General features: G+C 44.2%; 1 protein-coding gene and 1 non-coding gene across 2 annotated transcripts; both read right to left on the bottom strand.

Annotated features, from left to right (window-relative positions):
- Positions 1-9,522: 9,522 nt before the first annotated feature.
- On the bottom strand, positions 9,523-10,233 carry LOC115109761 (transmembrane protein 275-like). Its single transcript, XM_029635055.2, has one exon. It carries the CDS (start codon positions 10,231-10,233, stop codon positions 9,523-9,525), a length of 711 nt encoding a protein of 236 aa, XP_029490915.2.
- Positions 10,234-12,326: 2,093 nt separating this feature from the next.
- On the bottom strand, positions 12,327-12,401 carry trnaa-ugc (transfer RNA alanine (anticodon UGC)). Its single transcript has one exon. It is a non-coding gene; the product is annotated as a tRNA-Ala (tRNA).
- Positions 12,402-13,169: the final 768 nt, after the last annotated feature.

Genomic DNA, 13,169 nt, shown 5'->3' with positions numbered 1-13,169 from the left:
TCCTTTCCTGGTGCTCCATGTCTCTTTCTACCGCTCCATCTCCTTTCCTACGTCTCCATGTCCTTTCCTACCGCTCCATGTCCTTTCCTGGTGCTCCATGTCCTTTCCTGGTGCTCCATGTCCTTTCCTACCGCTCCATGTCCTTTCCTACCGCTCCATGTCCTTTCCTTCCGGTCCTTTCCTACCGCTCCATGCTCCATGTCCTTTCCTACCGCTCCATGTCCTTTCCTGGTGCTCCATGTCCTTTCCTACCACTCCATGTCCTTTCCTGGTGCTCCATGTCCTTTCCTGGTGCTCCATGTCCTTTCCTACCACTCCATGTCCCTTTCCATGTCCTTTCCTACCGCTCCATGTCCTTTCCTACCGCTCCATGTCCTTTCCTGGTGCTCCATGTCTTTCCTTTCTACCGCTCCATCTCCTTTCCTACGTCTCCATGTCCTTTCCTACCGCTCCATGTCCTTTCCTGGTGCTCCATGTCCTTTCCTGGTGCTCCATGTCCTTTCCTACCGCTCCATGTCCTTTCCTACCGCTCCATGTCCTTTCCTGGTGCTCCATGTCCTTTCCTGGTGCTCCATGTCCTTTCCTGGTGCTCCATGTCCTTTCCTACCGCTCCATGTCCTTTCCTACCGCTCCATGTCCTTTCCTGGCTCCATGTCCTCCATGTCCTTTCCTGGTGCTCCATGTCCTTTCCTACCGCTCCATGTCCTTTCCTGGTGCTCCATGTCCTTTCCTACCGCTCCATGTCCTTTCCTACCGCTCCATGTCCTTTCCTGGTGCTCCATGTCCTTTCCTATTTCTACCGCTCCATGTCCTTTCCTACCGCTCCATGTCCTTTCCTACCGCTCCATGTCCTTTCCTACCGCTCCATGCCCTTTGCTACCTCTCCATGTCTTTTCCTACCGCTCCATGTCCTTTCCTGGTGCTCCATGTCCTTTCCTACCACTCCATGTCCTTTCCTACTGCTCCATGTCCTTTCCTGGTGCTCCATGTCCTTTCCCACCACTCCATGTCCTTTCCTACCGCTCCATGTCCTTTCCTACCGCTCCATGTCCTTTCCTGGTGCTCCATGTCTTTTTCTACCGCTCCATGTCCTTTCCTGGTGCTCCATGTCCTTTCCTACCGCTCCATGTCCTTTCCTGGTGCTCCATGTCCTTTCCTGGTGCTCCATGTCCTTTCCTACCGCTCCATGTCCTTTCCTGGTGCTCCATGTCCTTTCCTACCGCTCCATGTCCTTTCCTGGTGCTCCATGTCCTTTCCTACCGCTCCATGTCCTTTCCTGGTGCTCCATGTCCTTTCCTACCGCTCCATGTCCTTTCCTACCGCTCCATGTCCTTTCCTACCGTCCTTTCCCTGCAGCTCCATGTCCTCCATGTCCTTTCCTGGTGCTCCATGTCCTTTCCCACCACTCCATGTCCTTTCCTACCGCTCCATGTCCTTTCCTACCGCTCCATGTCCTTTCCTGGTGCTCCATGTCTTTTTCTACCGCTCCATCTCCTTTCCTACGTCTCCATGTCCTTTCCTACCGCTCCATGTCCTTTCCTGGTGCTCCATGTCCTTTCCTGGTGCTCCATGTCCTTTCCTACCGCTCCATGTCCTTTCCTGGCACTCCATGTCCTTTCCTACCGCTCCATGTCCTTTCCTACCGCTCCATGTCCTTTCCTACCGCTCCATGCCCTTTCCTACCGCTCCATGTCCTTTCCTACCGCTCCATGTCCTTTCCTACCGCTCCATGTCCTTTCCCTGCTCCTGTCCTTTCCTGGTGCTCCGCTCCATGTCCTTTCCTACCACTCCATGTCCTTTCCTACCGCTCCATGTCCTTTCCTACCGCTCCATGTCCTTTCCTGGTGCCCATGTCCTCCATGTCCTTTCCTGGTGCTCCATGTCCTTTCCTACCGCTCCATGTCCTTTCCTGGTGCTCCATGTCCTTTCCTTTCCTGCTCCATGTCCTTTCCTACCGCTCCATGTCCTTTCCTGGTGCTCCATGTCCTTTCCTGGTGCTCCATGTCCTTTCCTACCGCTCCATGTCCTTTCCTGGCACTCCATGTCCTTTCCTACCGCTCCATGTCCTTTCCTACCGCTCCATGTCCTTTCCTACCGCTCCATGCCCTTTCCTACCTCTCCATGTCCTTTCCTACCGCTCCATGTCCTTTCCTACCGCTCCATGTCCTTTCCTACCTCTCCATGTCCTTTCCTACCTCTCCATGTCCTTTCCTACCGCTCCATGTCCTTTCCTACCGCTCCATGCCCTTTCCTACCTCTCCATGTCTTTTCCTACCGCTCCATGTCCTTTCCTACCACTCCATGTCCTTTCCTACCGCTCCATGTCCTTTCCTGGTGCTCCATGTCCTTTCCTACCGCTCCATGTCCTTTCCTGGTGCTCCATGTCCTTTCCTACCACTCCATGTCCTTTCCTACCTCTCCATGTCCTTTCCTACCGCTCCATGTCCTTTCCTGGTGCTCCATGTCTTTTCCCACCGCTCCATGTCTTTTCCTGGTTCTCCATGTCCTTTGTTACCTCTCCATGTCCTCTCCTACCGCTCCATGTCCTTTCCTACCGCTCCATGTCCTCTCCTACCGCTCCATGTCCTTTCCTACCGCTCCATGTCCTTTCCTACTGCTCCATGTCCTCTCCTACCGCTCCATGTCCTTTCCTACCGCTCCATGTCCTTTCCTGGTTCTCCATGTCCTCTCCTACCGCTCCATGTCCTTTCCTACCGCTCCATGTCCTTTCCTGGTGGTCCATGTCTTTTCCTACCGCTCCATGTCCTCTCCTACCGCTCCATGTCCTTTCCTGGTGCTCCGTTAAAAACTGCTAAGCAGCACTCACAGGTAAAATGCTCCAAATTCGCACCATTCATTAAATTACCATGCATCTATTTTTGTGACTAACTAGACATACCAATTGTTTTTTAAGTATTGAAACCAAACCATAAGGATTTGAAAGAAAAGTATTTGAATGTAAGAAGCAAACATAATGTCAAATAGCCAGACAGACAGTGAGCCTAAGAAGTAACGAAAATGAATTATTTAGACTATATTATTTATATTATTTTAAGGCTACTACGAAATACAGTGCGAAGGATTTGCGAGTGAGACACAAGAGGCTGGAAGGGACATACAGCGTTCAGCAATAAAACAACATTTTGTTTTATTAAATCATTATAGTGTATAAATTGCGCATAGAGGCTGTGACTTACTTATAATGAAATACATATTAAAACGAAAAGTGACTTATTAGTGCCTTTGAATTCATTTTTAGAATTCATTTTTTGAAACAGGAGTTTGGCCAGTCTGGGGCTTCAGGCTCATGCGATGGTGCCTGGAGAGCCGGCCAGCAGCGGAGAATTTCCTCTCCACACTAGTAGAGCCACTGCAGATGCTAAACACCATGTAGGCTTCTCTAGCCAGCCTGGGTAGAGATGCAGAGTTGTTTAAAAAATATATCTATAGGTAGGCCTAATGTTTTTTCTGCAACATTTCACAATCGAAACGGAAAACTCATTGAACGTGGGAATATGCCAGGCCTATTGGGCCATTGTGTAGATAATAGAAGGAAAATGAACGAAACGTTAATGTGCTGCCATCCTGTTAGAAGGTAACAGATTATTTTATTACAATGGTTAAATTGGATTTTCATTGTGTTCAATGGTGTTATTTGCCCCCTAGTGGCGCTTTCTGGTACTTAGAAAGACAACGCAAACGGGAAGTTCAGAATTTGTTTTGCACGCATAGAAGCAGCTACAAACAACGCTACGGTGCAGGTCTTTCAATGTAGTTATTTCTTGTCACGCTTCAGCCTTGGAAAAATATTTGTTTGTAAGTTCGATTCTAGCATTTAGCTAATGATGATAATCTTGTTATTGATAGAGTTTCTTACATATCAATGTTGGTTGCATTTACTCACAAATTGCAATGCCTTTAATGTATGTCGTTAGCTGTATTACTTTGCTCATGCGTCATGCAAACTAATTGTAAAATATACAATACTGTAGTTTTGTTACTGTTTCTAGTGTAATATGCTTTGTTATTCTACATAGATGGTTATACATTATTAGAGTAATGAAAGGAGCAATTACCATATGGTTAACAATTAGCTATATGGTTTGGCATCATGCCAGATGCATGGTACCTTAGCGCGTGCTTTGTATTTATGCAACTTCAAATGTTTAATGTACAGCTACAGTATGTCGGTGTGAATTGAACACTAAAGTATATTCTTTTCTGTATTTTGCAGTTTCACAACATAAACGTTTTCAATATATTCATTCAAGAAAAGTCACGCCTTGGGAGTTTTATTGAAGACTTAGTTGTTAGCTATCTGTCTAGTTTTGCATGGGAACGCAACTCAAGGGCAGAATAGTTAATGAGATCCTATTTTTTGTTTATAACTACTTTGCTACAATGACACACTTAGTTATCTCCCCACCTCGTTCCTTTATATTAGCATGTGCACATATTAAGTACACCATCATGCTTTTGGGAAATGTGTATTTTCAGATTCCACAATGATTCTTCAGTTATGGACACTATCCGACATCACCGCACATTCTCTCTTGCTTTTGGTCCTCCCTTTGTAAGTTACCTTGATTTAGCACGTGTCTTTTATCAGTTGGTTAAAATATTTTGCGAATTCCATGACAGGAGCTAAAGCAAGGTTTATAGCAGAACACAAGTACACTGCAAATGCATGCTGGGGCGGGCAAGCCCTGGGCTCGTGACGTGGCCACTACTGGAGCGAAACGAGTGGGTGAGAAAGCCGATGCTCCAGACTTTGGGAATCTGGCTCCATGTTCCAGTCAAATTGGGCACGCTCAGCTCCTTGCTCCGCTCCAGCTCCTCTCCGCTCACATGCTCTGGTTTCAACCAAGCATACTGCTCTTTTTTTCTGATGACAAGAATGAGAATGATCAGAATGACACATTATCAAACCCACATATTTTTATTTCCAATACCCCACTTTACTTACCTCCGAGTCAGAGTAATGAATGCATTCTTTATTCAAAGCGTCACATTTGCATGACAAGTGTTGCTTAATACATTTGTAATGGTCCTTAGCACAGGGCTAATGAGTGATGCAATGTCTTTCTGAATTATCTAGCCAATAGTCTTGTGCTCTGCCCCTGACAACCAAGTGATTAGGCCTTTAGTCTCAATGAGAGGAGAGACAGGGAGATGGCATTCAAATCACATTAGAATTTCTCTCTGTAAGCAATTATTGGAGCCAGTGATTGTGATATGGACAATATGTAAAGAATATTCCCATGAAGGTATAGAATTCATCTAAGGCCACTATGACTGTGCCTGTGCCCCAAATAGGTGTTATTTAGGATGCACTTGTGGCTCATCATAACACATCTAATCTTCTCTGAATGCATCCTAGTCAAATTAGATCACAGGAAACATAAATCATCCTAACTTCTGCTGTGCTGTCCCTCCTCCATCGCAAGACTGCCAACAAAGCCAGTCGCCAGATCTATACTGTGTTATTGTGATACCAGATGGCCATTTTGTGTCATCTTCCTCTGTGGACAGTCTTGTCTGCTGTGATCTCTGCTTGTTGTAATGTGTAGTTGGGTGGCTAGCTGTGTTTGTGGATGGTGGATGAGTAAACAATCTCGTCTTGCCACCAGCTGTTGCGTAAAATGTCAAGTGTTAGTGTTGGGCATCGTGCTGGGGAAAGAGCTGAAGGAGCTGTTTGCATTGGCTGTCCAGGCTTGCTCCTCTCTGATTAGACAGAACTGTCCACACATTCTGCCTGGTCTAGACTATACTGGCCTATCTGAAACGTGGACTGTCTGGTGTCAGCTACATGCTAACCTCGTTCCCAGGCTAGGGGGAGGAGGTCTGGTGTCAGCTACATGCTAACCTCGTTCCCAGGCTAGGTGGAGGAAGTCTGGTGTAACCTACATGTTTACCTCGTTCCCAGGCTAGGGGGAGGAAGTCTGGTGTAACCTACATGTTTACCTCGTTCCCAGGCTAGGGGGAGGTAGTCTGGTGTAACCTACATGTTTACCTCGTTCCCAGGCTAGGGGGAGGAAGTCTGGTGTAACCTACATGTTTACCTCATTCCCAGGCTAGGGGGAGGAGGTCTGGTGTAACCTACATGTTTACCTCGTTCCCAGGCTAGGGGGAGGAAGTCTGGTGTAACCTACATGTTTACCTCGTTCCCAGGCTAGGGGGAGGAAGTCTTGTGTAAGCTACATGTTTACCTCGTTCCCAGGCTAGGGGGAGGAAGTCTGGTGTAAGCTACATGTTTACCTCGTTCCCAGGCTAGGGGGAGGAAGTCTGGTGTAACCTACATGCTAACCTCGTTCCCAGGCTAGGGGGAGGAAGTCTGGTGTCAGCTACATGTTTACCTCGTTCCCAGGCTAGGGGGAGGAAGTCTGGTGTAACCTACATGTTTACCTCGTTCCCAGGCTAGGGGGAGGAAGTCTGGTGTCAGCTACATGCTAACCTCATTCCCAGGCTAGGGGGAGGAAGTCTGGTGTATGCTACATGCTAACCTCATTCCCAGGCTAGGGGGAGGAAGTCTGGTGTCAGCTACATGCTAACCTCATTCCCAGGCTAGGCGGAGGAAGTCTGGTGTAACCTACATGTTTACCTCGTTCCCAGGCTAGGGGGAGGAAGTCTGGTGTCAGCTACATGCTAACCTCATTCCCAGGCTAGGTGGAGGAAGTCTGGTGTCAGCTACATGTTTACCTCGTTCCCAGGCTAGGGGGAGGAAGTCTGGTGTAACCTACATGCTAACCTCGTTCCCAGGCTAGGGGGAGGAAGTCTGGTGTATGCTACATGCTAACCTCATTCCCAGGCTACGGGGAGGAAGTCTGGTGCACGAGGCTAGCTACTTTAGACTCCCAGAATGTTTGTCCTCCAGTATATCTGACCTGTACACATTTCCACATATCTGAGCCAGTTTTTTAGGGTGCAAACAATATTTTCTTTATGTACGTACATTTTTCAGAAGAAAACATCAAATGGTTCTTAATTTTTGCAATTATACATATCACTTTCATTGCACAAACATTACAGAACATTACTTTCAATAGTCAATAGTCCTCTTTTACAACATCTTTCCTTCATCCTAGCATAGAAAGAATAAAATACAAAGGACATATATATGTTTACGTTGTACTATACATTAATATTAAAATGCAGCACTTGTAGTCGGTACAAAGAGCCAAAGAAAATGACAGCAGTCACATATTGCATCCCAAATGGCACCCTATTCCCTACAGAGCCCTGGTCAAAAGTAGTGTACTACATAGGGAGTTGGGTGCAATTTGGGAAACAACCACCATTTCTGTGTGAATGACTGCTAGTCAATGAGTCATCAGCTTTCATTACTTCGGGAACCTTACTTTGCTGAAGATACTAAGTTGTCCCTTTTACAGTATACAGTGTTCAAGGTAACATGACAAAACAAGAAGCTAAAGAAAAATAGATGAATATCTCAAAATAACATCCTTTTTTATAGGGTCTATCACAGCAGCACTGTGATGTTTTTTAAATCTTAAAGGCATAGTTTACCTAAATTATAAAATCAAATATTGTCTTCCTTACCAAAGCACGTATTTCTGTCTTTCCATGTCCATATAGTGCTTACAGGGGTAACACCCAAACCAGACCAGCCACGTTGCGTCAACGAGTGTTGCAAAATAAATGTACACGTTATTGGGTGAACTGTCTTTTTTTTTTAGCTTTAAAGAGGCAGTGAAGTTAAATTATATTTCCACATTATGAGGTCGAAATAACACTATGGAATTGTGAAAAAGCTTTTTGTGTAAACGCTGTTTGAAAATGCCTGGAATGTCAGGCTGTTCAGGTGGGATGGAGCTTTTGGCCCACGTCATGAGGTCACAATGTCGATCTGAGTTATTTTCAGTAAATAAACACAGTTATTTATTAGACACATAGTGATGATTTATAGTGATGCATGTGGACTTGAACTGTACTTCATATGAGCTGTATCCTCACTAAAGGCGGTTTGGCTGTAAATGAAGCCCGCATCCCTCCCACAGTCCCCAGATCTGAGTAAACCATCTCAGTCATCCAACAAGATTAACAGTGATTATTCTAACATTGATGACTGAGCTCAGCCAGACAGGGAGACCAATCTACACCAGATCAGAGACTTAGTTCTCCTCTTCTTCATCTTTTCTCAAATGGTTTGCATTTCAAATGTGACCCTCTTTCCTTTATAGTGCACTCCTTTTAACCAAAACCCTATGGGCCCTTGTCAAAAGTAGTGCACTATGTAGGGAATAGGGTGCCATTTGGGATGCAATCTTTAACTTACAATACGTTGAGACTGAATGACAGAGCTTGCTCTCATAATATCTGAGATAATCTAGTCAACACCTCATTCACGTATTAATTAATCTCGTCCTCCATCCGGCTCCCTATATGCGGTAGCAATATTGCCTGTGGACGAGGTTACATTTGAAGGACCTGCTGTAAAAGCGATTTAAAAACAGGCAAAGTAGCACTTATTGATTTGTTTTGTATTTCAAACATTCATTACATCACCTTTTACGTTCATCACTTTTATGATGGCCTAGTTAATTCCTGCCAATGAGCCTGAAAAGTTCCAGGTTGACCGGAGACTCTAGTGGGTACAGAGAAGTATAAAGTACCAGTTTATAGTACCAGAGGGATATATAGTACCAGTTTATAGTACCAGAGGGATATATAGTACCAGTTTATAGTACCAGAGGGATATATAGTACCAGTTTATAGTACCAGAGGGATATATAGTACCAGTTTATAGTACCAGAGGGATATATAGTACCAGTTTATAGTACCAGAGGGGTATATAGTACCAGTTTATAGTACCAAAGAAGTGTAAAGTACCCGTTTATAGTACCAGAGGGATATATAGTACCAGTTTATAGTACCAGAGGGATATATAGTACCAGTTTATAGTACCAGAGGGGTATATAGTACCAGTTTATAGTACCAAAGAAGTATAAAGTACCCGTTTATAGTACCAGATGGATATATAGTACCAGTTTGTAGTACCACAGGGATATATAGTACCAGTTTATAGTACCAGAGGGATATATAGTACCAGTTTATAGTACCAGAGGGGTATATAGTACCAGTTTATAGTACCAAAGAAGTGTAAAGTACCCGTTTATAGTACCAGAGGGATATATAGTACCAGAGGGATATATAGTACCAGTTTATAGTACCAGAGGGATATATAGTACCAGTTTATAGTACCAGAGGGGTATATAGTACCAGTTTATAGTACCAAAGAAGTATAAAGTACCCGTTTATAGTACCAGATGGATATATAGTACCAGTTTGTAGTACCAGAGGGATATATAGTACCAGTTTATAGTACCAGAGGGATATATAGTACCAGTTTATAGTACCAGAGGGATATATAGTACCAGTTTATAGTACCAGAGGAATATTTAACCTTTATTTAACTAGGCAAGTCAATATATAGTGATACACAGGTCATTGTCACACAGGATATATAGTACCAGTTTATGTAATAGCCAGTAGACAGCCATGCTACGTTGGGCAAGGCTTGTATAGTGCCGTCATCTGGATGCTCCCCTTATCTTCAATATCAGCAGTCAATGCCTGGTCCTCAGAGGTCAAAAGTTGGTCCTCAGAGGTCAAGAGCTGGTCCTCAGAGGTCAAGAGCTGGTCCTCAGAGGTCAAGATCTGGTCCTCAGAGGTCAAGAGCTGGTCATCAGGTCTCACATCTATATCATAGGCCTCTGAGCTGGCGAGATCACAGGCCCTGGGGGCGGGGTCATCCTCACAGGCCCCTACTGCAGGGGTATCCCCATGGGCGGAGTTACTAGACTTGTGGGAGGAGCTCTGAGAGTTGGTGGGACTGAGCTGCACAGCAGTTGTGTCCTGCAGCGTGTGCTCGCTCGTCTCCATCTCAAATGTGACGCCGGCCCCTATCCGCGTCCGACCCCAGCTCTCGTCCCCCTTGGCCTTGCCGGCATTGTGGATTGGTGGCCGCCGCCCACACACACAGCACGCCCCAAAAAAGGACAGGGCCACCAGTAGGAGGAGGGGCCCGATGATGATGGGTGGGTTGCTGGTGGGGATGAAGGACTTGAAAGCAAAGGCCCCCACCAGGGTGATGTTGATGCCCGCCAGCATAATGCACAGGCCACAGGCGCAGCACAGGGCCGGGGAGGGGAGACTCTGGGGCCGTTTCCCGAATACCGTTTTGGGCCCCGAGCTCTTATCGGGAAGGACCATCTCTCCAGGCTTTATGTTGTATACTGTCGAATTCAGATATTTTGAGGATTGCATATTACTTAATTATTTTATGGTGTCAGCTAAAATACAATTTAATAGTCTTGATTAATGACAACATAATCCAGCCCAAATGCAGGACAGGTCTGAGTTTTCTCTGCCCTACAAAAGATAGACAGAAGAGTCAGATGGTGTGTTCCTGTCATAGACATATGTTTTCGACAAAATAAATAATTGTCACACAGGTCTAAAGGCAACTGACATTGAGGGAGAAAAGCTGATGCATTATGCATACATGACGTGTAATAAATGCTACAAAGACTAGATAAATCAACGGTATTATTATCTTCAGCTCTGCAACATATTGATGCCTAGTTTTTTCACAGAGAATAAGAAATTCTGATTATCTTGTCTTTTGTTCATATATATATTCCTAAGTACACAATGAACAAGTACACTGGGTTCTGATATGTTCGCAGACGATCATTTACATTTTGAAGAGGTATTGGTCTTATATTACATGGTTAAAAGTGTATTAGACTACATAAATATATGTCTTAGACTGACACATAGCCAATAAACTGGAGCATTTTGACAGATTATTTACCCTGATAAAACAATAAAAAATATAATTACCATTACAGGAATTATTTTATTTAAATGGTCGTTTAAAGACCAATTTATATTGTATATTCACTGATTGGCATTGGACTATTCATTCACTCAGAACAGAAAATATTTCATATTCTTTTGGTGATGAAAACAAATACGTCACTGACAGCAATTGCTTTTACTTACATATGATGGGTCCCATAGTTCAGGTAATCTTGTTTGAAATACAACACTATTCCCGTCATTTGTCTTATTTCAATCGAGTCGTGGACTTTCCATGACACTCTCTCGTGAGATCGCTCACCCAAGCAGGTGGAATACGACAGAGGAAAAGAGAAGAGCGCTCATGAGTTTCGTGCTTGATTAACCACTAGGGGCGCCATATGAGCGTCATTCACTGATGAACACACACAAGTACAGCGAGACTAATGGTTGAACAAACCAACACAGACACGTGTATTTAAGCAAATAAACATTTTTAAAAAGGTATTCGAGATATCTGTAGAAATGTATTATGAAAGCAAATTATATCTTTTGCAGGAATTGAAAGAGCCCAATATGTATTATGGGTATAGTTATTGTTCATTTGGATGATTAATTAAGCAAATGCTTTGGATATAATCAAACTCTGATAGAAGCACTGTGAAATATTGCTTGCTTAGAAAACCATCCAGACATATAGCCCAGATAAACTGTAACACTCTTTGTTCTGAACTACCCACAATGCAACAAAGCATGATTCTGAACTACCATCCCACACACAGTGGTACAAAGTACTTATGTAAAAATACTTTAAAGCACTAGTAGGTTTTTGGGATATCTGTACTTTACTATTTCTATTTTTTAGAACTTTTACTTCACTTGCATTCCTAAAGAAAATAATGTACTTTTTACTTCATACATTTTCCCTGACACCTAAAAGTACTCGTTACATGTTGCATGCTTAGCCGGACAGGAAAATGGTTCAATTCATGCACTTATCAAGAGAACGTGATCATCCTTGCTACCTCTGATCTGGCTGACTCACTAAACACAAATGCATCGCTTGTAAATGATGTCCGAGTGTTGGAGTATACCCCTGGCTTACTGTAAATTAAAAAAAGAAAAGAAAATGGTTGTCTGCTTTGCTGAAAATATGGAATTTGAAATGTACTTTTACTTTTGATACTTAAGTATATTTTAGCGATTATATTTACTTTTGATACTTCAGTATATTTAGAACCAAATACTACTTTTTTACTCAGATAGTATTTTACTGGGTGACTTTCACTTGAGTATCTTTCTTTTAAGGTATCTATACTTTTACTCAAGTATGACAATTGGGTAATTTTTCCACCACTGCCCATACAATGCAACAAAGCACGATTCGGAACTATCCACCCAACATACATTGCAACAAAGCATGATGTCTTCCTCTCCAGCTTGTGTGTGTATATCTCCCTCAAGGATGGCATAAGATTTTACTAGACACTCTTATCCAAAGCTACTCCCTGCGGGAATTGAACCCACAACCCTAGCATTGCAAGTGCCATGCTCTACCAACTGAGCTACAAGGGACCATAACAGTGTCTGCTCGTATATCTTCCCTGTTACCTTCTTCCTTTAGGCGCTCTAGACCAACCCCCGTACTCCTCTCTTCCCTGTTAACTTCTTCCTTTAGGTGCTCTAGACCAACCCCCATACTCCTCTCTTCCCTGTTACCTTCTTCCTTTAGGCGCTCTAGACCAACCCCCATACTCCTCTCTTCCCTGTTACCTTCTTCCTTTAGGCGCTCTAGACCAACCCCCATACTCCTCTCTTCCCTGTTACCTTCTTCCTTTAGGTGCTCTAGACCAACCCCCATACTCCTCTCTTCCCTGTTACCTTCTTCCTTTAGGCGCTCTAGACCAACCCCCATACTCCTCTCTTCCCTGTTACCTTCTTCCTTTAGGCGCTCTAGACCAACCCCCATATACTCTCTTCTTTCCCTGTTACCTTCTTCCTTTAGGCGCTCTAGACCAACCCCCATACTCCTCTCTTTTCCTGTTACCTTCTTCCTTTAGGCGCTCTAGACCAACCCCATACTCCTCTCTTCCCTGTTACCTTCTTCCTTTATGCGCTCTAGACCAACCCCCATACTCCTCTCTTCCCTGTTACCTTCTTCCTTTAGGTGCTCTAGACCAACCCCCATACTCCTCTTTTCCCTGTTACCTTCTTCCTTTATGCGCTCTAGACCAACCCCCGTACTCCTCTCTTCCCTGTTAACTTCTTCCTTTAGGCGCTCTAGACCAACCCCCATACTCCTCTCTTCCCTGTTACCTTCTTCCTTTAGGTGCTCTAGACCAACC

Source organism: Oncorhynchus nerka, linkage group LG25 (assembly GCF_034236695.1).
Source record: "Oncorhynchus nerka isolate Pitt River linkage group LG25, Oner_Uvic_2.0, whole genome shotgun sequence".
NCBI lineage: Eukaryota > Metazoa > Chordata > Actinopteri > Salmoniformes > Salmonidae > Oncorhynchus > Oncorhynchus nerka.
The sequence above is the reverse complement of the archived record's forward strand: the minus strand, read 5'-3'. Positions and strand labels throughout refer to the sequence as shown.

What these genes read in the sequence shown, in the direction of transcription:
- LOC115109761 (XM_029635055.2), bottom strand. Translation starts at nt 10,233, where the DNA reads ATGGTCCTTCCCGATAAGAGCTCGGGGCCCAAAACGGTATTCGGGAAA.